Consider the following 27,245-nt stretch of genomic DNA (forward strand, 5'->3'; position numbering starts at 1 on the left):
CCGAGGCTGAGCGAGAAACACGAGTAAGCGCCCAGCAGGGCTTGCGTGGGCCCCATCCCCCGAGAGAGAAGAGCCCCCGACAACCGCTTTGCAGTACACCCCGTGCGGGGAGGGCCCAGCACCGCCGGCCCCGGGCCCCGCGGCCCCCTCGCAGCCCCCAGGCTCCCGCGGTCCCCTCGCACGCAGGGGCGCCGCGAGCCCCCGGCCTAACGCGGCCACGCAGGGAAGGGCAGACGGGCGGCGAGGCCCGGGGGCGGGAAGCGGCCCTCGCGGACGGGGAGCGGCAGGCGCTACGGGGCGGGCCGCTCTGGCCCCACCGCCCCCAGGGCGGCCCCGGCGGGGCGGGGCGGAGCGGGACGGGGCAGCCCCCCCTCCCCCCGGGCAGCCGCCACTTCTGCAGCTGCCGGAAGCCCCCTCTCCTCGCGCGGAAGTGACGCCTCCTGCCCCGCCCCCTCCCTCCCCCCTCCCGGCGGCGGCGGCTCCGGAGCCGGGCGCGGCTGGCGGCGGCCCGAGGCGCGGCCGGGTGGGATCATGGCGGACGGCGTGGACCACATCGATATCTACGCCGATGTGGGCGAGGAATTCAACCAGGTACGCGCGGCCGGCGGGCACGGCGCGTCGCGGCCCCTCCCCTCCTTCCCTTCCCTCGCCCGCCTTCGCCGCCGCGCCGCCTGCAGGGCCCTCGGCGCGGCGGCCGGGCCGCGCCGCTGCAGCCGCCGCCGCCATTGTTCGGCCGGCTCCGCCGCCGGCCTTTCCCGCCGCCGTCGAGGGCGCGGATCTGCGCGGGGACGGGGTGGGGGTGGGGGCAGGCCCTGCCTCAGGCCCGTCCCGTCCCGCGGGCGCTGTCGGGGCCCGGCTTGGCGGGGAGCGCCGCGCCGCCCGGCCGCGGTCTCTGAGGGGAGGCTGCTGGCGGGCAGGGCGCGAGAGAGGCCGCGGTGCGCCGAGAGCGAGCGCCTTCCCTCGCTCCCTCCCTCCCTCGCTCCCTCCTCAAGTGCCCGCGCAGAAGCGGCTCCACATCCCTCTCTCGCCCCGGGTCGGAGGAGGCCGTCGAGGACGGGACCCTCCCGGATGCGGTAGGGAGAGCAGCAGCTCCTTCCCGGCGGCGGAGGGGAAATGCTGCCATTGTTCGCAGATGAATAAAAAAGCCGCCGAGCGGTAGCAGTTTCTCGGCCGCTCTTTGCGGGGGAGGCAGAACTAGTACAGCTTTATTCTGCGGCGCTGGAGAAATTGCCTTCCTTTTTTTATGTTGGTTTTTTTTTATTATTCGTTATTCTCTCCTAGTCGTTAAAAAAGTTGCGCAGGTCTTCTTTAGAGGGCGAGCTCCTATTTTGGTGAGGAAGTGTGGATGAAATAAACAGAACTTCCCTGGATTACAAGTAGTCCACTTTTCTAGTTCTTTTTTTACCCCTCATCTTTCCCAAAAAGCCGTGTGCCTACTTTCCTGCCGAAACCTGATGTTCATATCCGTTTTGCGTGCCATCTGTCCTGTTTGTGACTCCTGCACTTCTCCAGGTTGCGTTGCCCCAGATTGCGTTGTTCCTGCCCTAGAACATAAATAACCGAGAACAACTGCACTTTCACACATTTACTGGGTTTACTGAGTGATGCCCAGTTGTATGCCTGCCTGCCCTACAGAGAACTGGGAAATAGATAATAGGTTATGGAAGTTACAGTTAATTTGGATAGCAACTTATAACTATCTCAGGAAACTAATTCTTTAGATATTTATTGTTAAAGTAATTAAGAAGATTAGTAATCTCATAAAGGTATACTATAAAAGAATGCCATACCAGAGAGCAGGTGATGGAGAGGACCGATTTGCTCTTAGTTTGTCTACATGTGAAGGCTTCCCCCTCACAGTTGAAGACCCATTATATGAATTTAAATCGGGGTGAACCCTAGCACAAATACTATTTTGCATAAGAGTACATCTCTTCAGTTTCTTTAATAACTTGGTTTTGTTTTAATCAGTTCCAGGTAAAACCCTGATAACAAAACAAGTTTTTCAGAAAAAACTAATTTGAATCCAGTAGTGTTTGTGTAAATTCACGTGTGCAGAAGCCCTCAGAGTAGAATAGTTCTGTACTGTAAGTATAGTGCAGACAGATACTGCCAGAACAAAAGTGATGGGGATCGTCTGTTTCACTCACACGGTCCTGGTCTATTCAGGTTATGGTTAATATCGATATTCCCTATAGCCATGGTGCAAGGAAGGATGATGGTACAGATGAAGAGTCTTGTGATAATTTGGTTTAGCTTATTCCAGCAGTCAGGAGACCCTTTTGCTCTTTTCACTGTATTTGCCCCAGTTGCTGTCCTGCTGGGGCTGTGTTTCTGCAGTTTGCTTCCTCAGTTGGTGAACCTTGCAAAATATAGGGCAGAAAAGTGAGAAGAGGCTAGTGCCCCTTTTACCTCAGCTTGGCTTTCTTTTTTGTGGGTGGTTTGTTGTGGGTTTGTTTTTTTTTCCAAAATTTTGCTCTTTGTTCTTTTCCAAGTTTCATTTTTGTGACTCTCATGTTGTCTCAGGATCTGATCAATTGAACTATATTACTTTAAAATGGAAAATTTTACTGGGAGAGATTGATACCTCTGCACTTTTCCATTTCCTTCTGTTAAGTATGAAAGAACGCTAGTTGTTTCTGTCTACAATATTACTTACTACCTCTAATTCTGTTATCATTGTGATGTGTCCTCTAGAAGCTTCTATTCGTGAATTACTGTTTCTGATTTGAAGCTGACAGCTTAAATTGATAAGATGGGACATGGTTCTGCATATCTGTGGATGGTTAAAGATGACAGTTGAGAAAATGCTGTAGGGAGAAAGTGATTTGCATTATTAATTTGTTTATGTAGCGGACATTTTACGGAACACCATATTTATGAGGAAAAATTGCTTTATGTGTAAAGCAATAAGCTATTGTTTTTGGATTGTGTTGCGCTATATTAATTTGACTTACCAATATTAGTTCGAGTTGGACTATATGAACCCTTTCCTCTAGTTTTGCCAGTAGCAGGAACTGAAAAATATACTGTGTAGCTTTGTTGTTCTTCTGGGTACAGTATAACTGTATTTATACCCAAGCTGGGACAAAACTTTTGTTTGCATCTGTAGTAAATGGGTCATTTAGGACTTGTGGCTGGATGAGCTTCCCTTTGTTGTTTTGTTGTGTTCTGGACGTCAAGGTACTCATTATTCAGGCTCTTCTGGGATTTTTTTTTTATGCCTTTTTCCAGAAGGGTGGGAGGGATGTTCTGCTTGATTAGTGCTAAATGAACCACAGGTTATAAGGGTGAAATAAAGACCGCAGAGCCATGGGTTTACAAGCTGGCTAAGATGGGTGAAAACTGAGAACCGTCTTGGGTTGTATTAAGTGTTGGTTGCAATGAGCTGGCTAACTTGAAGTCAGATCTTTTTAGTGAAAATGCATCTTTCCCATTCCATCTGGAGTTCATCAAAACTTTGTCTGTGTGTTGCCTCTTACCCTTTCGTTAACTTATTGTTCATCATAATCGTATTCTTTGTCCTTGGGCTTACAGCTTTACTCAATTTGGCTCCCACCAGTTGTATTTATTTTTTTAAAATTTTTTGCTTTTTTTTTTTGAGAAGTTGGTTGAGTCATTTTCCATTTTGTTCTTCTAAGCTGGCTTCCCCATCCAGCAGTCTTTTGTATTTATTTAAAATCTCATTTTGAGATGAGAGTCTCATAAATGTAATACTTTCTGCATACATTGCTTGTGACCTGTAAGAAATAGGTATTGCATGGCATATTTTACTTTGACCATCTCCCTACACGTTATGCATCTTGCTCTTCAAGAGAAAGAGATCGGTGCTGCACCCGAGAACTGCATTATCGGCATACAAATGGCTGAGGCTGGCATTCTCTTGATGGCAGAAGACCGCAGTAAGATTAGGGGTGCTTTAGCAAATATCATGGTGTGTTTTTGTACACAAAAACCTGGAGTATCAGTGCATGATACTGAGATAATGAGGAGCCGGTGCATGAGGCCAGCTTGGGTCTGACTCAAGGTTGCCTGCAACTTTGGCCAGCAAACTGGGTTACTTTCCTGCAGTCATGAAGATGTGACCATGCATTGTCAAGTTTTCTGATGCTCTGATCAGCTTTGCATTTCCCAAGTTTTTTTTTTTTCATGTACACACATGCATATAATTAAACAGTAAAAAACTGTTTTTATTATACATACTGTACATAGGTATACATGTAAAAATCCTGACCAAGCAGAGGATACAAAACAATTTAAGGATCTCTTATTTTAATGCTGTGGAAAGAGCACTTGCTTTGTTTATACTCTAATGAGTATACTTGCATAGTTGCATTGTGGATATGTCTAAACATGCCTGTAGTGTTCTAATTTGATATTTAAATGCTAACAAATTAGAAATGAAAGAGTTTTGACTTTGTATTTTGTAACTGGATAATAAGAGTGCTTTAGATGGAGTAAGCAGCTAAGAGGCTAATTATCTGGAAACCTCTGTGGCTACAGATTCTTAGGAACCTGTGTTAGTTACTCTCTTGACTCCTTGTCTGTAACACAGAAAAATACTTTTTTTGTGTAACAAATAATAAAAGCTAGCATTTAATGGCCACATAAAACAGGTTATTAAAAACAGCCTTTACATTGGGAAAGGCAGTTGTCTCGTTATGGGAGGGGATGGACACATTGTGGTATAATAAATTTCTACTCAGAAGGGCAGAGCTGTCCTGGTCATAAAAAACCATAAGCTGGCAGACTTGCATTTATTATAAAATGTATGCGCAATACTTATTGGGTATGTATTTCATCAGTTCTGTTGATCTGCTGAAAGGGGCCTGGGGAAGAGATAACCTTTGTATATTAGCAAATATCAAACTACAAAGCAAACTTGAGACCATCTCATCTGGTGCCTCTTAGCTTTGTTCTAATGCAAACAGCAATACTACCTACGTTTAATTTATACTTTTGACTACTTGTGGATTTTTAGTTACTCTATTTGACAAGGGATTAGATTCCTTAAATTTTAGTGGTGTGCCAGTTGTAGAGCCGAGAGCGGTTGGGCCTGTAGTGTAAACGTGAATCTTATGGTCTAACAAACTTGTCCACCATGGTGGATGTTTCTGCCACAGGCAGTGTGCTATTTTAGAAACATCAAAGGCCTGCTGTTTTGTTAAGGTTCCTGTCTGTGTTCAGGCAGCTAATCGAAACCAGAAAGATTTTTGCTTATCTCTTTAACTTGTTATTCTTCAGGACCTACAAACTTTTTTAAAGTGAGGATGCTAATGTGTATTTACAGTTTTTGACCACATATACTGTAACTTGAATGAAAAAGTGAGAAGGGAGAAGCTGGATAATCTGCTTTTTCTTAATTGAACATTTTTTTTCAGAAACAATAGCAAATTTTTAAATGAAATTTTTATTTATGTCACCAAGGTTTTTTTAATGTCTCTTTGGAGGTGTAATTTAGCGTTTAACTCTTAAATTGAACAGACTTGAGTGGAAAAAGCAAGTCTAAGAGACGTATGTACATTTTAAAGAAATTTTATGGGGGGAAAAAAAAGCCAGTTTCCAAAACAGCATTTGTAAAGTGAGTGACCAGTTCTTCTCTGCAACTCAGAGGAGCATGGCTGCTAAGTTCCAAAAAGAAAAAACACTTTTAATTTGTCCTTTCTGGACATGACCGTGATGTTCCATGTGTTTATGGCTTTCGTATTTGAATGTTGCAAAACACTGCAAACGGTAATTAAAATACAAAATGTTGAGGAAGGGCTGAGTAACTGGAAGTGTATCAGCTAGTCTGGCATGAATCTTTGAGAGCATATCTTTTCAGTGCCCTTTTAATTCACCCAGTCCCACTTAATAGCACAGAATGTGGAATTTCAGTCCTGATTTTCCAGAGCAAATGATCTAGTGTTTCAGACTGTGGTCTAGTTAAGACATGGGCTTTGGAAACGCATTGCTACTGAGTCAGTTGTAGAGGGGGCCAGAATAACGATGCTGACTTTGTTTCTTAGCATTTTTATCTGTAAGATTGTGAATGACTATAATTGAGCAGAAATAATTTCTTTGTGCTTGATGGTCTTCTCTTAACTAAGGAAGTCGGAAGAGGTCAAAAACAATTCCTGGTACGGGCAGAGCATTTGTTGAAATAGCTAAGACTAGAGAAGTAACACTTCCTGTATTCTTTTTCTTACTCTTCTGCATCTAGGAAAGAAGGGTGCGTTTAGGTAAGTTTCCATGGTACATGTATTGAAGGAGGAAGAGTTGTTGAATCTTGTGCAACAGCCATCGAGACACCTCTCTTCAGTCTACACTTGCAGTTGCTGACTCAGATCATTCTTAATCATTGAACCACACACCTTGTTGACAGACTGGTGACTGAATGAATTCCATGCTGGCTGCAAAACCAGTGTGATGTAAGAAGAGATTATGGTGAACAACATCAGGTTTTCTGTTATGTCTTTATTGATTTAAATTAAGGCACTGATGCTATCAGACACTTTGCCCCCCCCCCAAATTACATGCAGACTGCGCTGCCCTGATAATTCTCTCCCTCCTTTCATGGTGACCTGAAAGCCTATGTGATAGAAACTTGATCTATTTCAGAGGAGTTTCTTGCCACTAGGAAAGTGCAGCAGAGCTGTGGACTGCTGCCTACACTGGTATTTTGGCAATGCTGACCCCAGCCTTCTCAGAGAGGTAGGTTAGTGTACATCTGCTGTAAGACTGGTGGCTGCCCGTTTGGATCTGTCTACCAAGACTAAATTCTACTTCCCTGAAGTCATTGCCCATACACACAGATGACTAGAATTACTGCACGTTTAGCGGAGGATTTCCTTAATTGCCTTGTGACATCATCCTTAATCTTGCTGTAAGATGTCATGTTTAGGCCTGTCCCAGGCAGTTCTTTGAACCTACTTTCATTAGTAATGATGATAGGAGGAATCAAACTGAGACAGAGAGCTGGACAGACTAGGTGAAAATATGAAGCCCATACTTAATGATTATAAACTTACCTTAAGAGAGATAAATTTTCTGTTGAAGTTTTGGGTGTATTGGGACAGTGCAGTTTACTGAGGATCAAATGACAATGCCAAAACTTAGCTTACCTGGTTTTTTTTGTTTGTTGTTTGGAGGGGGTGGGGGTGTGGTTTTTGTTTGCTGTTTTTGGTTGGGGTTTTTTTTTAGTGATACTCTCTCTGTATGAGTAGCAGTTGATAATATTTCCTTATTTTCAAGACAGGTGATCATCTGATGATGGTTGTGGATACATTGGGTTTTCAACCAAGGTTGCTAGCTTTGCAGCCTGTTTTCTGTGGAATCCAACTTGATTCTCTCTAGTTGCCATATCTGGTACCTTGTACTATTCTATCTAGTGTATTCTATCTATATCTATTCTAATATTCTATCTATACCTATCTAGTCTATGCTTGTGTGGGGTTTTAGATACAAATTCACAAGATAGTGGATGCTGAAATATCTCTTGATATCAAAACCTGGTGAGGCGATTTCTGTTCTGGATCAGGGTGGAAGAACCCAGGAACCTTCTGCAGGCTTTTGAAGTCCAAATTTTGCATGTGGCAAAGCAACCTGTGAAAGTCAATATAAAAGCTGAAGGTTAACATTAAACACTGTTAGGCTCTCCTAAGCTTTGTCAGACCACTGTTGTTCACTGAGAAGTTACTGCCTTCCTGTCAGTAGACATTTAGATGGTGCCTCTCTCACACGCAGGTTGGGCTGTTCGATCATAAGTGATTGCTAGGATAGTAAAAAAGGATAGCAGCGTTCCATTGTGGAATTGATCATCATTGAATATGATGAGTGACGGTACATAAGATGAAAAATGGCAAGTATCAAAAGAAGTCTTTGTTTTAAAAATAGTTCTTTGATGCAAATATACAACACCCAGCTTCATTCATATTTGGAATTAAGCGATCCCACTGATTGAGGTTACACTGTGTATTAAAAAAAGTTTTTGCATGTTTTTGTGAAGGAGATTATTATCATTTACAGTCAACATGTTTTGCCCTTCTATTAATTGTCTGTCTTCGGTGATGACAGTACAGCTGTCTTTATAATAAATAAAGTAATATGGCTTGGTAGTAGCACATCAGCAGATTGAGGCAGTTGGTGCTCAGGCCCCTCTGTCTACCTAACACACTGTTTGCATAATCTACTTCAGGCTAAATTTAGTCTGGCCTTTTGGACCAAATATTCCTACCACACTTATGAGTCTAAGCTGTCTGAAGGACCACTGATTGATCTTGACCCGTCTGTTCCCATTTAGCAGGCAGGATGCAGTTGTTGAGCACACATGAAGCAGAGCTTCTGGAAAGAAACTCTCATTTCCATTCCCTCTGAAAGGAATCTAGTTCACTTGGCCAGAGTTGTGCTGTAACCTGTACCAACCCAAGGGAGAAGGGAGTGATTCAGTCCAAAACCCCACGATGCTTTTCTGAACCAAAATGTTCCAGAGGCAGCCGTGATGCTGTAGAATAGTCCCTCTGTAGCCCATGAATAAATAAATGTTTAATAAACACAAACCCTTGGGTTTATTAAATTTAATGACACAAAATAGAATTCTTTCCCTGTCTGGCCCCTCTGTGAATGAGGAGGTAAAAATCAAGTTAGGAATGTAGTAGAAATCTGAAAGGTAGAATGTTGTGTTTGACAGTAGGGCTTCTTTAGAAGCTGGGTCTGTTCACTCTACCAAATGTTTTGATGGAAAAAAGATTTGCTTGAGGGTGGATGTTAGCCTCTCATTTTGCACGTTGCTCGTGCTTGCTAATGTCTATAATTCTGGGAGTAGGGCTTGTGGGTTTTTGGATTTCTGTTTATATTACAAGGGCAAAAGTATTGCAATGCAAAACAGTGGCCAAAAATACTTTTTGTTGACACCCCCCCCCCCCCCCCCCGTCAGTTTAGAATATAACAGAAGTCATAAGAATTTTATATACTTTAATGTGGATGAAACTGGGGATTAGCTTTTCAGCAGGGATGTTGTGTAGGTGTTGGATCAGACTTACCATGTCTGTGGAACGTGGCAGTTATCACAGCATTTTTTTTTCAAGTAAATTTTAAGAGTGTTTAATGTTAAATATAATCAAGGTGTCTTTTGTATTTTAGGAAGCTGAATATGGTGGACATGATCAGATTGATTTATATGATGATGTAATTTCTCCATCTGCAAATAATGGAGATGCCCCAGAAGATCGTGATTACATGGATTCTCTCCCACCATCTGTTGGGGATGATGTAGGTAAAGGAGCTGCACCAAATGTTGTCTATACATATACTGGAAAGAGAATTGCCTTGTACATTGGAAATCTTACTTGGGTAAGTATCTTACTACTATTTACGTGTAGCCAGGAATTTTAAAATTATGAACATAATTCTTTGCAAATATTTTTGGTTTAAAAATTGTTTTATATGAAATATTAAGAATACAGCAAAGCATGTGGGTTTTTGTTGTTTTTTTTCTTTTACCTGAAATTTAGTGAGCCTGTCTGGAGCTGTCTTGATGTCTAAAAACTCGAGGAAATCTTCAGTAAATATAAACTTTTTAAAGTTTCCTCTCATGTTTTAAGCGTTATGAAGGGATATTTGTGCTGCTATCTTCTTAAGGTTTTCAGAGAACTGAATGAAAGAGGAGAACAAGCTTAAACTCTGAAATACTTTATGCCTGCAGATACTTAAAGGCTACTGAACAAATGCATTTTTTAGTAAACTCTTGCTGAAGTTTTTAGTTTAAAAAGGAGCTGGGAGGTTCTCTGGGATTTTCTTGAAATTACTTTTCACATTTTTCCAGGGCCTTTTTCCACTTCCTTTTTTGCAGGGCAGTGACTCTTACAACAAAACTGTTTTCAGGTATTTGCCTTGAGGCTTATTTCTGCGGTCCTAGGAGTAACAGGTTTGGGATAACTCACTGAACTGCAGTTGCCCTTAAGACAGTTACTTTTGTTAGCATTAAAGCATTTTAAAATCAATTGCAGTTAAGCAAAGTGCAAGAGCTGGTCAGTAGCTGAATTAACTGGAGATTTTGTTTGTTTACCTGAAATCCAGTTCTTCCAGGTCCACACATGCAAAATTCTCATTCAAGGCTTTTTCCCTTCTGATTAATTTCTTAGTAGTGCTAAACTTGAAAAAGAATGCTTTATGGGTGCTCAGGTGTTCTCATTAATTATTACAGTATCCTAATTTTGGGAGCTAATAGGTAAGTAAAGGAGCTGTTGACTTAACAGTTGTACCATTCTAAAATATATGAATGGAATCCATAAAATGCATATGAATTAGCTGAACTCCAAGTCAAATGTCACAATTTCCAAAGCAGGTAGGCCAATGTTCAGCAATTGTACCTATTACTCATTATTTGGCTTCACAAATAAAATTATCCACAAAAAATGAATTTATCTACTTTAGTATTGCTATTGTGTTTGTTGTCTTTGTGTTTAGCTCTCAGCAAAGTAATTTCTTGAATTTTTAAAAGAAGCCTTGATTGAGGAAGATCAGATAAGTAGTTCAGAATCTTGAAAGCCTGCTTTGCACTTCCCATATGAAATTTAAAGAAGTGATGAAGTTACAGAAGTAGGAAGAAAACCATAAGTATTGGTGTATTTGTGTATCTTTGGATATGAGTGAAATTGTTAAACATTACATAGTAATTAATAGGAAGTTGCAGCCAAGTAGGTTTGGTTAAGTGGAAGCAGATATTTCTAGCCATAGTTTCTGTACTAGTTTCCCTTATTTTTTCTGTAAATCCTGCTTGGTTTTGTGCAAATAATATGTAGTTCACTAAACTCTCACTAGTCAAAGCTCTCAGAGCACCTGGTTAATAGAGTGTATAAAATTGACTTTTGTGTGAAAATACTAGAATCAGTGGGAGAAAAAATGGATTGGGTGTGGAAAAAGTAACAGTTATTGAAATAGTCCAGTTTAAGCCTTGTAGTCTCAGGAGACAAAAGTTACTCAAATACAAATTTTTTTGGCATACTGTAACTGGTATACTGTGTGGAGGGGTTGATGCAATGTAGTATATAGGGAAGTGTGTATATTTTTAAAATTAATTTTCTGAGAATTGTAAAATACAAATGACTGCTCTCCAAAAGTCAGAAAATATTGACAGCCTGAATAAAGTATTCCTCTTGACCAATTTCACACACACAAAAAAAACCATGGAAAACTTAGTTGCCCTTTTCCTGGTGTTTTAGATAAGCTTTCATAGTTGAATATTAAAAATATTTTTCAGTGGACAACAGATGAAGACTTAACTGAAGCAGTTCATTCACTGGGGGTAAATGATATTTTGGAGATAAAATTTTTTGAAAATCGTGCTAATGGCCAGTCTAAAGGGTAAGAACTTGTCATTTGTTTTTTCTGTAAATGGATTGAAGTTTGGGAGGGTGGAAATGGAGAAAGAGTTCTCAATTTTCATAACTGTCAGTATGTGAACGGATAATTTTTGTTTATTGATATCCAGCGATGATTGGATGTATCATTTCATACTAATGACCTGAATTTCAGGCATAAATTTTTTGACGGTATTGTGTGTCTCATTATTTTGTGAGTTAAATCTTGTTGGCCATCTTCATTAAGACTATTCCTAGATTTCAGTTAGTGTGGTGATGATCCTTGTTGTTCCTCATAGTGTAAATACTGTTCCCCAACCTCCATTATTAAATCTTTCTTTACATCTTTATTTTCCATTAACTATTGAGAGTGAGTGCTTGAGACCATTTTTCACTGGCAACCTAATCTTCCTTCTGTGAATGTGCCTTTCTCTCTCCTTAGTAGTAATGACAACACATTGAATGCTTAATAATAACGTGGTCATATGAATTCATAGATAGTGTATTGATACTCTACCAAAAAGCTGCCTTTGTTGTGGTATATTTTGATGCATCTTGTACTTGCACTCTTGGTTCTTCTTCTGTGTCCTGGAATGAGTTATTTTATCTGGAATATTTTATCTGAAAACTGGACTAAGACCTGTGAAACAGTCTCTGTATCTATTTTTCAAGTATTCTTTTGCTTACTGTGTAACCTTTTTCATGAGGCATCAGGATATCCAGGAAATGGAAAAAACTGTGGTGTAACTTTTTCTTCTTCCTTTCAGGTTTGCCCTTGTGGGTGTGGGATCGGAAGCATCCTCCAAAAAGTTGATGGACTTGTTGCCTAAAAGAGAATTGCATGGGCAGAATCCTGTTGTAACTCCATGCAATAAACAATTTCTGAGTCAGTTTGAAATGCAGTCAAGGAAAAGTAAGCCTTTCTTACGTGCTGTCTTGGAAAAACAGAAGTTTATTGCAAAAGTAGTATGGCAGTTTTTCTCTCAGCATCTGATAACTTCTACACAGTTTAAAATAGCTATGAAATACTTACAGTCCAGGTGGATGAAGTTGCATCTCTGTTTAAAGATGTTTCTCTTAAATAAAAATAAAAAAATCACTGAATACACTGAAGAGCTGCTGTTTTGGCAGCACTCACTGGAAGAAGGTTGCAGCTTTGTGAAAATCTTGTCTTACAGCTGGAGAAGCTTTCTCAATTTCTTGTGGATGTAATTTTGGAAAAAAGCACAAGAGCATTTAGAAATTTAACATTTGTAGACAAACTGGACTAAATTCTGATGTCTGGACAGGCTGCGCTTATGACAAAATGGGGAAGAGAGATTCTGTGTTGTGCTTCCCTCCAGCACCTTGTCTTGTGGTTCCCAGTCCTAATAGTTTGTGGCCTTGGGCTGCATTAAAGGAAGGACTGACAGCCTCCCCAGATGCTATTCTTTTAGTATGGGGCATACTGGAACGCTGCCGTATTTTAGCAAAGCACTTTTTCCTCCTCAGATGGTTTGGGTACCAAGGAACAAGTTGGTGCTCATAAGGTCATGCTTTAGCGCTGCATAAAACTTTAGATCAAGTGTTGAAAAGCTTTAACCTATTTTGATTTATGTAGTTACACTTTTGCTTTTCCATTGCAGCCACACAGTCTGGCCAGATGTCTGGGGAAGGTAAAGCTGGTCCCCCAGGAGGAAGCTCACGAGCAGCGTTTCCACCTAGTAATAGAGGGCGAGGCCGTTTTCCAGGTGCCATTCCAGGTGGAGACAGATTCCCTGGACCGGCAGGGCCAGGAGGGCCACCACCACCTTTCCCAGGTAAAACAATTCATATGTGGAGTTTCAGTTTCATTTGTGTTTTCTTGTATTAATGCGGCATACTTATTTGGGAAATTATAAAGATCAAGGCAATTCAGTAATGTGCTATAATCAGTATTCACAGCTGGATTGTAGGATTCGACAATATTTCTTTGTTGATGTTCAAACAGGGAGTTGTACTTCCTAAATTTGATAGCAATATAATAACATTTTTTAGATACATTCTTTATAATGTGTCAATGTACATATTTTTAGAGTATGAAGAAATTAAGATAGATTGTGTTAGCAAGTAGACTTGTCTTTAGTGCAGTGTAATTCAGATTTTCTGATTTGCTATATGGGGTGAGAATGCCTGTGTTGCAGGGTGTAAAGTAACTTTTCCTTACTGCATTACAAGTTTGCCCATCATCAGAAATTCAGCTTTGATTCATGCCCACTGACAGGTCAGTTAGTTGGCACTTAGAATACCACGGATTTGAGGGGAAGGTGTTCATGTTTAGTCAGGTATCTGATATGGGAGAAATCTGTTGGACAATCAGGCTTGCATTGCAGTGAAGTTCTTATTTCTGCTTAAGTATTTTTAATAAATGTCATTCAGTAGTAGATTGTCTACTAACAGTCAAAGGGACATGGTCAAATTGAAAAACCACTAATGAGGACCTGAAAGTAGGTTTGGATACTGCATTTACCTTACCTTCTCCAATATAGCTTTTCCTATATTTTTAATATATATGGTATCTTATGCCCCATATGAAAGACTAGCTGCAGGTGTAAGTAGGATGCAATGTTTTCAAGTTTTTGTAAGCTTTTAGGGATTTTGGTAACAATAGCAGATGATTAAGTGATTGGGGGGGGGAGCGAGTTGTCAGTTTTCAAGTTAATGTTGTTCTCTTTAGATATTGATAGTCAAGCAACTGTTAAAAATTTTCTAAGCTACTGGACCCAAAGTGGGACCATGCATGTCTTGTGTAAGTTGCAAATTGTTCAGTGAGGGTTGTTTTTGGTTTTTTGTTGTTTTTAAGGAAAAAAAAAAAAAAAGGCAAGAATTTTAATTATTTCACTAAGCCTTTTATTTCTTAACTTTCTTTTTTATTTTTTTATTTTTTTATTTTAGCTGGACAAACTCCCCCACGTCCACCTTTAGGTCCTCCTGGCCCGCCAGGCCCACCAGGCCCTCCACCTCCTGGTCAGGTCCTCCCACCTCCATTAGCTGGACCTCCTAATCGTGGTGACCGTCCACCACCACCAGTTCTGTTTCCAGGACAGCCTTTTGGTCAGCCTCCACTTGGGCCGCTTCCTCCAGGCCCTCCACCACCAGTTCCAGGCTACGGGCCACCACCAGGTCCGCCACCACCTCAGCAGGGTCCACCTCCACCTCCGGGTCCATTTCCCCCTCGTCCGCCTGGCCCTCTTGGGCCACCCCTGACTCTTGCTCCTCCTCCACATCTCCCTGGGCCACCTCCAGGTGCTCCACCACCTGCACCACATGTGAATCCAGCTTTCTTCCCCCCACCTGCCAACAGTGGCATACCTACATCAGACAGCCGTGGCCCACCTCCGACAGATCCATATGGCCGACCTCCACCATATGACAGAGGTGACTATGGGCCACCTGGAAGGTGAGTGCTTTTGGTGTAATGTGCTTGGTAGTAGATTTTACTTCCCTTGTAGGAAGCATTTGATTTTCCATTTTAATGCAAATGTTAGAAATAATGAAAAATAGGGCTGGAAGGGATCCCAACAGTCTTCTAATTTGCCCCTTTTCACTTCTCTCAGTGAAATATCTCGCAGAAACATGTTTGTAGCAGTAAGAAAAACCTGAATTGCAACCCCAGTAGTCTCACTTTCCCTTTTCAGCTCTGAACTGTTTGTCTTCACTGTTTGTATTTGGCAGTGTCATCATTCCATGTGTTCTACATGTAAACTTATATATCACTTCTTATGCAGCAGCTTCTGGTTGTGCTTCTGTCTTAACTTGAAATTCTGACTTGTACCTTTATCATTGTGCTTTGCAAGTTGTCTGTTTAGAATGCTCTGGAGTTCTCCTTTTTGAATATGTGCATACATTGAGTACAGTGCCATACCAAGCTCATACCACTTTCATCTTTCAGCAGCTCTGCTTGTCCCTTTTTTTCTTCAGGATTCAATTCAAAGTTAGTCTTTATCACAAAAGCCAGGCATGAATTTACTGCAAGACTTTTACCTTCCTTTCCTGTCAGGATGCTTCTGCTCATTTGGTGCAGTCTTGCTGTGTTTGTAGCAGTGGCTTTTCCTATGGTTAATCCTATCTGGGACAGAGTTCTTGAGTCTCTGACTTGACTTGTCAAGTTTTTCACATCTTGTTTGAAACATCTTTTTCATCTGTTGCTTTCAGGCATCTCTGTGTTGCTGCTGTTGCTTGATTTTCACCATATTTGTATTTGTCACAGAAAATTTTGGGATAAATTGTAAGAAAGACACTTTTTACATAGTTACATTTGGATTTTTCGGTTGTGATTTTACTGCTAGCATGAGAGACACTTGTCTTGCTCAAAATGTTTTCTGCAGACACTTTGCTTTGATTCTTCTTTTATCACGAAGTTTAAAAAACCCCAGGCATCTGTACATACTATGTTCATACAGAAACTATAGAAATTCAAGCATTTGGCTTAATTGCCTGAAATATAATAAAACGATAAGGTGTTGGTTGTTTTTTTGATGGACAAAATCGAGGTTGCCTGCAGTTTATAGAATGTCTGGGGAGGGAAGGAGTGGGAATAGGACAGTATAACTTACTGTCCAGTATTTTCATTAACAATGTTAAAACTATCATCCATAACTATTTAAATTGTCATTAATTATATATCATAGGCGTTTCACTGGAAATAACATGTCCATAAGAGAAAAATTACATATTCCATTCTATGGGAGGCACACGAAAAATAATACTCAAAACTCAGGGAGGTATGAATTTTTAGACATTTCCTCTTATGCTAAACTGGCTATAGGATCTTGTTCCACTTCTTGCAATTAAGAGGATAGCATTGCTTATTATTCTGCATTTTCTTTCTACCAGAAGAACTAACACTGTTCTAGAAATATCAAGCAGTGGGCCAGTTTAACAGTCTCAACATTTGTCTCTAACACATTTCTCCAAATTCTCTGTGTGATATAGAGACTGGCTAATAGGACACTGCAAAACTTTGGGGCAAATTTTTGTATAGGTTAACTTCTGTTACTTTGGAAACCCTATATAGGTAGCTAATAATTAAAGTAAAAAAGTGTAATAAGTACGAGGATTCTGCTTTATTGCTTCCTCCTTACTGTGACTGGTTTGGAGATCAAATTGGAGCACGTTGAACTTGACCAGAAATAAAAAAACAAAATTAGCTGTAAAATGTTGAAGTATCATTCAGAAAATTGAGTGTTTCAAAGATGATAGACTATATTTGCTTTTCGTAAGTTATAGAATTCTGGTCTTAGTTTAAGATCTGGGAAACAGGATCATATAGTTCTAATTCCAGTACTGTTATAAAAATGATCTCTAATTTTGCTCAAAGTCGCATTGCCTATGTACATGTATTTCCACATCCATTCAATTGGGATAATATCTACCTACATACCTTCAAGGGTTTTATGAAAATTATAAATATTTGTAAAGCACAATATTAAGTGCTGCTGAATCTTCAAAATAGATGGGATGAACAAGTCTATTTATACAGCAATGTCTTAATTGTTTTTTACCTTTTTTCTTTTTTTTTTTTTTTTTTTTTTAGCTTTCAGGATTTTATAGTGTAACATGGTCCTTAACAAAAACCAAAACCAAACCCAGATCCTGCTTTCTTTTCTGTTTGTCACTTTGCTTAAAGTTGCAAACTTGGATTGTTAAAATTGCAATGATATATTCTTAAGTTTTTCTTAACCTTTTAAATACTAATTTTATTGCTTGCAGAGAAATGGATGCTGCAAGGACACCTTTAAGTGAAGCAGAATTTGAAGAAATCATGAATAGAAATAGGGCGATCTCAAGCAGTGCCATTTCGAGAGCTGTATCAGATGCCAGTGCTGGTTAGTAAAACTCGATTAATGTATTTGCTATTCTATCCAACTGAAAAGAGTTTATAGTTTTCCTATTAGGAAACTTGCAGCCCTGAAGCCACATTTTCCTAATAGGAGGCTGAATTTAGGTACAACCTGTGGCTGATTTTGTGCTGTGTTCCAATTAGTTTCTGAGAATGCCTTCTGAGTACTGATCTGGACAGTATTTTAATATTTGGGTCTACAGTAATGGCTGGATGGGGGTTGAAGAGAAGATACTCCAAATGGTAATATTATTACAGATAAAAATCTTTGTTTTAATTTGCAAAATTTTCTGATTGTGATCTTGTATCCTTTTCAGGGGACTATGGAAGTGCTATAGAGACCTTGGTAACTGCAATTTCCTTAATTAAACAGTCCAAAGTATCTGCGGATGATCGCTGTAAAGTACTTATTAGCTCTCTTCAGGACTGCCTTCATGGAATTGAGTCCAAGTCTTATGGTTCTGGATCCAGGTAAAACTTTCCTCTTCCATCTGCCCTTACTTATAAAAGGGAAGGTGTAGCGCGGGACTAGTTCACCAAGAAGAAACTAAGTCATGTAAGAAGCTTAGTGATTTGCTGAGTTGCACAAGAAATGTGTGAAAGAACCAAATAGGGGTTTCCCGAATTTAGCTGCCTTTTAATTAACCCTCTTTTCAAAATTGATCTGACTAGCTTAAGTTTAACTCTTAGTTTTATTTAGTATCCTTTCCTATATGGTACTCTTGCAATATGTAGACTTCAAAATAGAATTGTCCTTAGTCAATTAAGATGTCCAGTGCATAATTTTTATTAGAATTTGCTATTGAAAATTAAGGTTGAGGATATTTGCCAGTTTTCATTTTGCTTAAAAGTAACTTTCTCCACCCTTGTCACAGTAGAAATACACTCAAGTTGGGGGAAAAAAAGTTGGGCAGAATGATTTTGCCTGTTGTCCTTTGTCATACAGTCTAAAAATCAGGAGTAGGTAGATTTGAAATTCATGGACTCTTCTGCTTAGTACAAATGAGAGATTGACATTTCTTTCAAAACTTAAATAACGGCCGTTTCCGAGTTAGGACAAACACTGAGCCTCTAGTTCATTTGTATACTGTAGCAGTAGTGTAGTTGGCCTTGAATATTAAAACCACAAAGACGGCTGGTTTTGGCACATACTTTCAGTACACAGATTAGCAGCCATGTTGTAGTGATCATTTGAGGTACGGTGCATTCCCCCACCTGATTTCAGCCATCTCATCCTCCATTCTGAGTATGTACTTTCTGACTTTTCCTTGATAGATTAGAAAGCGGATGCACCTTACTGTCTGTAACTGAGTTCTTAGCCACCACCTTTTATACCAGCGATCTTTCATATTATATACAAAAACATACCTGCATCACAGTGAACAGATATTTCTCTCATATCCTTTTTTGAGGAAATTCATACTCAGAATACAACATTGGCATGCGGATGGCTTTATTTTGAAGAAAAATTTAATGAAGTAATTTCTTTTAGAAGACGTGAGCGATCCAGAGAGAGGGACCATAGTAGGTCACGAGAAAAAAGTAGGCGCCACAAATCACGTAGTAGAGATCGTCACGATGACTATTATCGGGAAAGAAGCCGTGAAAGAGAGAGGCATCGTGATCGCGACAGAGATCGTGACAGAGAACGAGACAGAGAGAGAGAATATCGTCATCGTTAAAGAAGGTGAGCATTTGTTTCGTGTTCTTGAACTTTACTGTTACTGACTTACTAAAAGTAACTACTCTAGGTTTGGGATTATTTACACTATTAATAGCTGCATTTAAATGGTCCTGCAGTATGTACTGAATCACTTTCTTCTTGCAGCATCTGACATGAACATAGGTAAGTGACGACAGGTAACTGGTCTTGGGAGGGAGGGAGTATTTGTGTGATTATCTTCTGCAGTTTGCATGCTGCCTTTTTGATTTTAGGTAGTATTAATGTTTGCAGTTTTTATGAAATGCAATTAAACCAATTCTTAAAAAAGCAGTAAGCCAGACTGATAAGTCTGCTCTCTTTGTTATCTTAGAAGATTATATTAAATTTATGGTTGTATTTCTTATTTGTATTTTAAAATACTAATTTTGTATTTTAAAATCTACTTGTGTAAGGACGGCAGCACTGAGCCCTTCATATGTCATGTGTGGATTATTTCAATTTAGGAAACACATGTACATACAGTTGCTGTCCTTGCACACGTATGGCGTTGTTTTGGGTTTTGGTTTGTGTTTTTTTTTTCCAGTGAGTTTTACTCAAATTCAGGAAATATAGCCTGACTTTGCTCTTTATTTTATGAACTGTGACCTGTCAATATCTTCCGCCTTCTAGCTAAATTCAGGTGTTATCTTCAATAAGATTTATGTTCAGTTGTTCCCCACCACCCTGATTTTTCATTCCCTCCCCCCTCTGATAGTAAAGTCATTTTCTGAAGACTAGTAAACAAATGTATGACGCAAGGATTGTTTCTTTTCTGGTTGTTCACAAACTAATTTGTTCTTTTATTTCATATATCTGCAGTCTTGCATGCATCAAATGTCTAGATAGCTACAGAGTAGCATGCTAAAAAATACTTTTTTCAGTGTACTGCTGAGAGCTTTAAAATACATAGAAATGTTCATCACGTTATATAATGTGCCATTTTGAGGATTGGGAATTCAAGCTACCCATGATTCCTTATATTTGACAGTTGGGTAAAACCCTACCTGTTAGTTTCTCTGCAGTCGTCTTTTTCCCCTTTTAGAAGAATTTCGCACTACATCTACATTAAAATTGAAGCTTGCAGACTCGCCTGTCTGCCCAACTTCCATTTCTTACATTTACCCTCAGATTTAGTTTCCAGATTTGCATGTGGTATTTATTCATGGAGCTGATTTACAGAAGTTAAATAGAGCAAAAACTTTTTAGAAATCATATGAAATGTAGTATACTCCTAAGTGAAAATATAATTTTGTATTAGTTAAACATCAGTTTTTCAGTCAGGCTTTTGTGTCACTGACTCCTTTTGGAGAGAACAAATTCTGATACTAAATGCTCTAGTCTATTGAGTATTCAGTGGGATGTTGTCTTTGGTTCATATACTAACAGGGACACACAAAGCAGTAATCGACCTAGAGAAGGAAAGTCAAAGACTTAAGTAGGAAGGTGAAACGTGGCAGCTGAAATAAAGTTGGCAGTCTATATCTGTTAATGCCACTTTTTGTCATAAAAAATGGATTGCTAGAAATATTTCTGCAATTGCATAAAAGTAGCAACTGTGGTTCTTAATTGTAAAATATCAGAACATAGAAGTACAGATTTAACAAAAGTAAATGTAGTTTCTTTTGTTGAACTGGATTTTTGCCTTTTATGATAAACGAGTATTTGTGATATTTGCAAATAGTTGTTATTAATAGGAGGTAACCATTGAGCCAAGTGATGGATGCTTTTCCAGAGTCTTTTCCAGAGTGTTTTCCTTCTGATGGAGATGAGCAAGCCATACTAAAAATGGTTAATAACCTGGAATTTAAGATAATTTTTTTTACCCTTGGCATACTTTATTAATCTAGCTTTAATTTTTGTTGTGCATGTAGATAAGGAGTTTCTGTGCCAAGTACAGGTTCCCTACCCTGTCACCCCAAGAAAACGCATCAAATAGCATTAGGTTGCATTTTATAATTTCCAAAGCACAATTTTAAAATGAGACTGTGGTTTCAGTCTCAATTCAGGTGGGATTTATATATGCAACTTCTTTTAACTTTGTTGTGTGCTGGGACTTCTCTTTTTTTTCAGAGGGGTTGCGTAGGTAAGATTCCCTTGTGCAAAAAAGAAAATAGGTCCTAAATACTTGATTTAAAGGGCAAATTTAGTATTCTGCATGTAAATGAAAGCATTTGGTATTTTTTTAAAGTTAAGTTGTAAACATTTTGTCTTGTTGCTGTCTTAATGAAGAAGGGCTTTATTGTAGTTTTGGGTTTTTATATATATATACACATACATATAAAAGAAATACAGTTATCTCCTGGTTTGTATGTTTCATTTTCACTAAGATGTATGTTGCCATACATTTTTTTGTTTCATTCTTTACATTGATTAATATTCATAAACGGATTTAACAGTCTCAGTCATTTAATAAATATCAGCAGTGCTGAAAAGAGTTACTCCCCATATTACTGTGTTTTGCCAGATAACATGAAGTTGCCTCTGTGCCTGCAACCTATGAATGGCACTTATACTTCTCTTTATTGTGTACCTATAGTCATAACTGTGATACTGTACTGGCATTTTTTTAAGTGTTACACATCTAGTTTAGAAGGATTTTAAAGGTCCATTGTGAACATTTTTGTATACAGTGAAATTCAGTTTGTACTGTACTACATTTATAGAGATGGGTTAAATTGGAATAACTTACCAAATGTGTTTATAATAACAACACTCTATTAAAAGTTTAGATGTACCATAGCAGGTATTTACACTTCTGTTTGTACACTTCATGATTTAAAATTAAATTCTTGCAAGATTTTGTACCTTCACTTGAGTAAGGCTTCATGTACATTGATAATCCACTCTACAGAGTTACTATGAACTGAATGTTCCCTTGAAACATCTTACCTTTGCTTGTAGAAAGCCTATAGATATAAAAGAGAACAATAGATTTAAGACAAATCTAACCTGTATTAGTCAAGAAAACTTAGTCCAACAGAATGATACTTAGAAGGATTAACATCAAAATTAATGTGTACAAACAGAATAGTAATGTAACTTCATCAGCATGAGTCCTGACTTTTTTTTTAGACAGAACTATTTTTTTTTTCTAGTTTAACTGATACTCAATGATGTATTTCTAGCTGATACATTGTCCCAATCTTAATCTGTCTGAATTTCTATAACTGCTGAATGTTAAGTTTTTCATTTTATGTTTTTGTTATTGGGTTGATTGCTTATTTCCTATTTAAACTGGATTTGGACTGAATTGCAAAGACAAAAACACTAACATTGTAACAGTTGATATGTATGTAGACTTTGTACTCCATATTTCATGTTTTTTCTCTGATTTTTCTGCTCTCAAACCACTGTAAGCAAAATAATTTAAAGTCTAATGTACTTCTGAGGCTCATATGCTTCTTCAAAAACTGCTCTCAGCTCTCTGAAATAGTTTCAGCTTTGGAGTGATCTAAGAACTAACATGGTTGGGATTTTTTTGGTGTCAGTAGGAGGGGAAATGTTACTGATAGTTTAAGTAATATTCATTCTATTTTTGCTTGTATAAGTAGGAACTGTCCTGTAACAGTGTGTTAGCAACCACTTAAACATCAAGTGAAGTATGAAATTAGTCTTTTAAGAAACCTTGTAAATTAATAGGAAAATGCCTATTTTTTGTATGTTATTTTAATAATAAGCTTCTAGTTAATAATGGAATTTTAAGTGAATCATGTGGTAGCATTGTTCAAGACCTGGGTATGTGTGCCTGTCTAGGATTATTTCAGATCTTCTTAATATTAAGCTATTATGAACGTTATTTACCTAATCTCTCTTTTTTAAAATGTGTATTTTTGAGGAAGCACATATGTGGGGCTGGCACTATTCTGTCGCATCTGGCATTCATCAGAGAAATCATGCTTTGTGCAGCTGATTCAGTATTTGAAATCCACCATAGAGTGAAAGAGGCAAGCAGTGCCACTGTTCTATGCGCTTCTTAAAGCCTATTTTATGGCTACGCTGGTGCTTTACAGAAATACATAGTTTGTTTCTTAATGTTCAGTGATTTCTCTCATTTTCTTGAGGGTGATAACATGTTTCAAAAAACAAACTAAAAATCTTATGCTATTGTTTATTTTCAAATGCATAAATGCGTAACTTAAATTTTTTCCATGAACATGTTGCTGTAATTTTGTTGCCTTCTGAGGTGTCTGTAGACACGCTTATATTTTTGTGTTCCCCACATCCTGTGCTTTTTTCTTTTGTTTGTGAAATCACTAGTATTGACAAATTTGAGCTGTGTGAAAGTTCCCCAAGAAACTTTAAGGCTTTATAGCATTTGAAACATAAAGAAGTTACTTGAAGTCAAAATGTTGGTTTGATGCAGTGTTCTCCAAAGAATGAACAAATTCTGTTTTGGGTTTTTTTTTTTCTTTTGCTCATTGTGGTTTGAGAACTAAGATTTCTTTTTACAAAAAAAAAAGATAATTGAGAGAGAGACCTTCATTTTTATGTTTTCCTGTGGCAGCCTGATCTACCTTTTTGTGTCTTCCTCATATATTAATGTGAAAGATACTTGCCAATAATTCACATCATCTTAATTTGTAAACTAAAGATTGAGTTTTCTGAACACACCTCTCTGTTCATCCGTTATTTTTGGTGAATAGGCAGGCTGGGATAGTAGGAGAAAGACATATGATGAATGAAACTAGTTTGGGAGCGTTCTTCTTCCCGTGTAAAATTATTTATAAAGTCAGAAAATTGTTCTGGTGTTGATCTTAAATTATACACTGAGATTGAACAAAGATACCAGGTAAGTACACTAATAACGGGGGGGGGGGGGGGGGGGATATGCAACAAATGGAAGAAGGTGCGAGTGGTGGTAAAATAGTCTGTTTGTACATGTATGATGAAGAGAATCACATATGTCTATCAGCTTACACACAGAAAGACAAATATAGAGTCAAGCTTGAAATTCCTTTCTCACTGTGTTATAGCTAAAGCATCACAGTATTTGGAGGTTTGTGATGTTCTGGAATGTAGGTTAAGTTAAAACAAATTTTGGCTTTCGAGCTGATACTTTCTGTGGGATTTTTGCTTTGTGTATTTTTTTTTTCTTTATGTATAGAATAAAATAAAGGTGAATTACATGAAGTAATTCTTAGGAGCTATTAGGATATAATGACAAATGTGTATTATGCATTTTACTGAAATGTGACCATGTTGGGAGATTGAAATTCAATCTCTGAAAATATCAGAAATTACTACACTACTATAAACTTGATGGGTATATGCACATACAGCTTTAAACTCCTGTAGAATTTTCACACTTCTAATAACTGTTTAAAGCTTTTATATGCTTATTTGGATAATTGGAATTAAAGGAAAAAATTAGAGTTGCTACTGCAAGATGCTTTTTTTATATTTAAGAAATCTATTGGTTTTTGTTGTAAGAGTCTGTCTTTGTGAAAAACAATGCTCAAGTTGCATCTTGCATAAATACAAAAATGTTTGATCACTTAATTTCTGGGATTTGATTTGTGAAATGTTCTGGCATAAACCCCTAACTTTTAAACCACAAAATAACTATTTAACAGATAAGTCTGAAATTTGGGTTTTATTAGTAGAAATGCTGAGAAACTGATTCCTGTATGGTGTTAAATTGTACAAACCTAACACATGCTCAGGACTGATAGCTTATATGAGCTTGAGGCAGATTGAAAACAGCATTGCCAAGAAGTACTGACTAGAGGTGTAATCTTTTTTTTTTTTTTGAAGTTGTTTCTTAATTCAATATTCTACTTGATTGTAGAATACTGAAAAGGGCTGAGCATGAAGGTATAATCCATACAGATTTATTTCTTCCTTTTGGAACCACAAAGGTTTCTGGTTTTGCCAAGGTATAGTGGCAGAATACTTGAAACCAAAATGTACACCACTTTGGATTTTAGTTGGTCGTGTTTTTCAAGATGAAGGTTCAGTGTGGTGCTGACCATCTTAAGAGCCCTATATTGAAAAGCAGTAATCTTAAATCCAGTTTATCATGCGTTCTTTGAAGTTCCTGTAGTTCCACAAGTACCCTTACAAATCTAGTAAATTATTCCCAGGAACTGAAGCTTTCTTATGCTAGTAGTATAAATCATATATATGGTGCTTTGGATCTGTTAACTGTCGCCACAGAAGTGATAAAGATCCATAATTCTTGCCGCAGCAATTGTATGATGAGAGCAGCAAATTCTGACATGCAGTCTCACAGCTGTCATATACTTACTTTCTCCGCTAAAAAACTGAGATTCTTCCCTGTCTGTTTGTGCTAACTTAGCTTGCAACTCTGAACACATCTTGTGGCGGCAGCACTTTGTCACTTTGCTACTAATTAATTTTAAAAGTACGTAACACCTCTGGAAATTTTGGTCTCTGGGGAAGGAACTTCCCAAAAAGTAGTTACTGGTTGATACATTCATGACTTGGGAACAAAATCTGCGAATAAGAAAAGATATTCCAGTCCCTGCTTTGGATTTGGATTAGTTTATGTGCATACTGTACTGTATAGAGCCTACTTGGTTATACGGGGTTTTTTTAAAGTTGTTATTAACAGTCAGTTTGAGGAAAGGAAGAAGAAATGTGTCAATTGTTCATGCAAAAATTGAGTACTTTGTCTTCCCAACTGCTTTGAAATTATTAAACTGGTAGAAGAATATTTGACAGCTGTGTACTGGTGCACGTTCATGAAATTGCTCCTCTAAATGTCTTGTTTTTCAAGTGAACAATTTAATGTGTTGGTTTTTTGAACAATTTGATTTAAACTATTTTGAAATTATTGAATGTTGAAATTGTGAATTATTAATGAAATGAAGATAGCTAATTGTTTTGTAATGGAATTCAACTGAAATCCAGTGTATGGAATTATACCATCCCAAATATTTTGTGAACTCTTACAGTAATTAACTCTGAATGGTGTGGTTCCTTAATTTGCCAAAATAGATGAGAGTAGGAAGTAGGGCTTGAGGTTTTTTCTAGGGCAAGTAGGCGAGGACACCTGCAAATCTATATTGTATTATTTCAAAAGTGGGTTCTTGTGGTTAAACTGCAAGCGTGTATTTTTAGATGTGTGAAGACCATCCTGCTTGCCACTAGTCAAAATTTTGAAGTACTGGTATCAGATTCTGTGCACTTTCAAATGTTACTGAGCTGTGAGCCATCCACTTCATTATACAATCAGTGCATTACTTAAATGTCAAACCAGCTTAAAACGTCTGTAAGTGGGCAGGTAAAAATGTAAAAGTCTAGTTGTGGCAAAATTACCTTACGTGCTTGTTGGTTTACTCTTGCAGAATGCATACTTTAGGAAATGTTCTATATAAATGTTTCCATCAGTCACAGGAACAGTAGCTATTTCTTTCTTTATCATTCAATACTTCAACTGTGAAATTTATGTTCTTTCAACTTTGTTGTACAACAACATTAATTTTATTTTTAACTATTGTACTAGAAAACAATTCCGTGCACAAACAAGTAGCTACTGCTTCTGGGTATTTTGTGTTAGTTTATATTATGGTGAAGTAGATGCACGACTTGTGTATGTATAGATAAGCCAACAATTTTCTGTGTATTATGGGGATTAGCAAAATCTACATCACAAATTTTGACACATTACAGCTGAAGGAAGAGGAACAGCGTGCAAGACAAGATACAGTCTTCAAGGAACGATGCTTGTCCAGCAGTTTGCTTCATGTGATTGAACTGAGCCTGTAAGGATTCATGGATAAAATGAACAGGAATAGATCTGAATAAAGCAAATCTGCATACATGGTAACCAGTAGCTCTTTTACTTTTTTATGTTGCTTAACTGTTTTATTTGAGGGAAACCTGTGTGATTTAAACCTTATAGCTTTTGCAACTTTATTACTGGTTATATACATTTGGCAATTATAATGTGCAAGCAATTGGAAAAAGTCAAGTAAATGCTTGTTTTTATAGTAGTTTGTTCATGTTAAACTGTTCATATGATAATGTCTGTACACAGCACCTCTTTGATTACAGTAGATGTAGTGTTGTAATAAACTGTTTAATGGGGCTGATGTGTAAAGCTGTTCAAGTTATTTGATGTTTACACCTCAGGGAAAGTCTTGTGTTCAGCAATATTTAAAGATAATGTTACAATGAAAACATTGATGCTGTCTTTAAAAACATCGCAATAGTTCTTGCATATGCCTCAACCTAATCTTGCATTCAGTGAGTTAAACATACTAATGTTGCTCTCACACATTCAATTTCGATATGAAAATAGGTGGTTACGTAAAACCTTTAATGCTATTTTGCTTTCTAGCAGTGTTTACCTAGGTGGCTTGTGAATTTGCTAATTGAC

At 38.3% G+C, this 27,245-nt stretch overlaps 1 protein-coding gene across 6 annotated transcripts; it reads left to right on the forward strand.

Moving 5' to 3' along the window:
* Window positions 1-478: 478 nt before the first annotated feature.
* Window positions 479-26,954, forward strand: CPSF6 (cleavage and polyadenylation specific factor 6). 6 transcript variants are annotated; one of them, XM_076332605.1, is made up of 11 exons: window positions 479-591; window positions 9,121-9,330; window positions 11,240-11,343; window positions 12,107-12,252; window positions 12,965-13,138; window positions 14,253-14,757; window positions 15,989-16,081; window positions 17,070-17,185; window positions 17,517-17,670; window positions 18,692-18,886; window positions 26,537-26,954. In XM_076332605.1, exons 1-10 carry the CDS (start codon window positions 532-534, stop codon window positions 18,879-18,881), a joined length of 1,752 nt encoding a protein of 583 aa, XP_076188720.1. In that variant the 5' UTR covers window positions 479-531; the 3' UTR covers window positions 18,882-18,886; window positions 26,537-26,954. The 6 variants fall into 6 exon arrangements, with proteins under 6 accessions (XP_076188720.1, XP_076188737.1, XP_076188727.1 ...); XM_076332622.1 differs by having other exon boundaries at window positions 18,695-18,886; XM_076332612.1 differs by lacking the exon at window positions 26,537-26,954 and adding an exon at window positions 19,028-21,460.
* Window positions 26,955-27,245: the final 291 nt, after the last annotated feature.

The sequence above is a fragment of the Aptenodytes patagonicus genome, chromosome 1 (genome assembly GCF_965638725.1).
Source record: "Aptenodytes patagonicus chromosome 1, bAptPat1.pri.cur, whole genome shotgun sequence".
In the NCBI taxonomy this organism is placed as follows: domain Eukaryota; kingdom Metazoa; phylum Chordata; class Aves; order Sphenisciformes; family Spheniscidae; genus Aptenodytes; species Aptenodytes patagonicus.

Excerpts from the sequence above, each read along its gene's own strand:
- CPSF6 (XM_076332605.1), top strand. The coding sequence starts at position 532 with ATGGCGGACGGCGTGGACCACATCGATATCTACGCCGATGTGGGCGAG. Across the intron at positions 12,253-12,964 it reads TGAAATGCAGTCAAGGAAAA|CCACACAGTCTGGCCAGATG; the intron begins GTAAGCCTTTCT and ends TTTCCATTGCAG. Across the intron at positions 17,186-17,516 it reads TGTATCAGATGCCAGTGCTG|GGGACTATGGAAGTGCTATA; the intron begins GTTAGTAAAACT and ends TATCCTTTTCAG.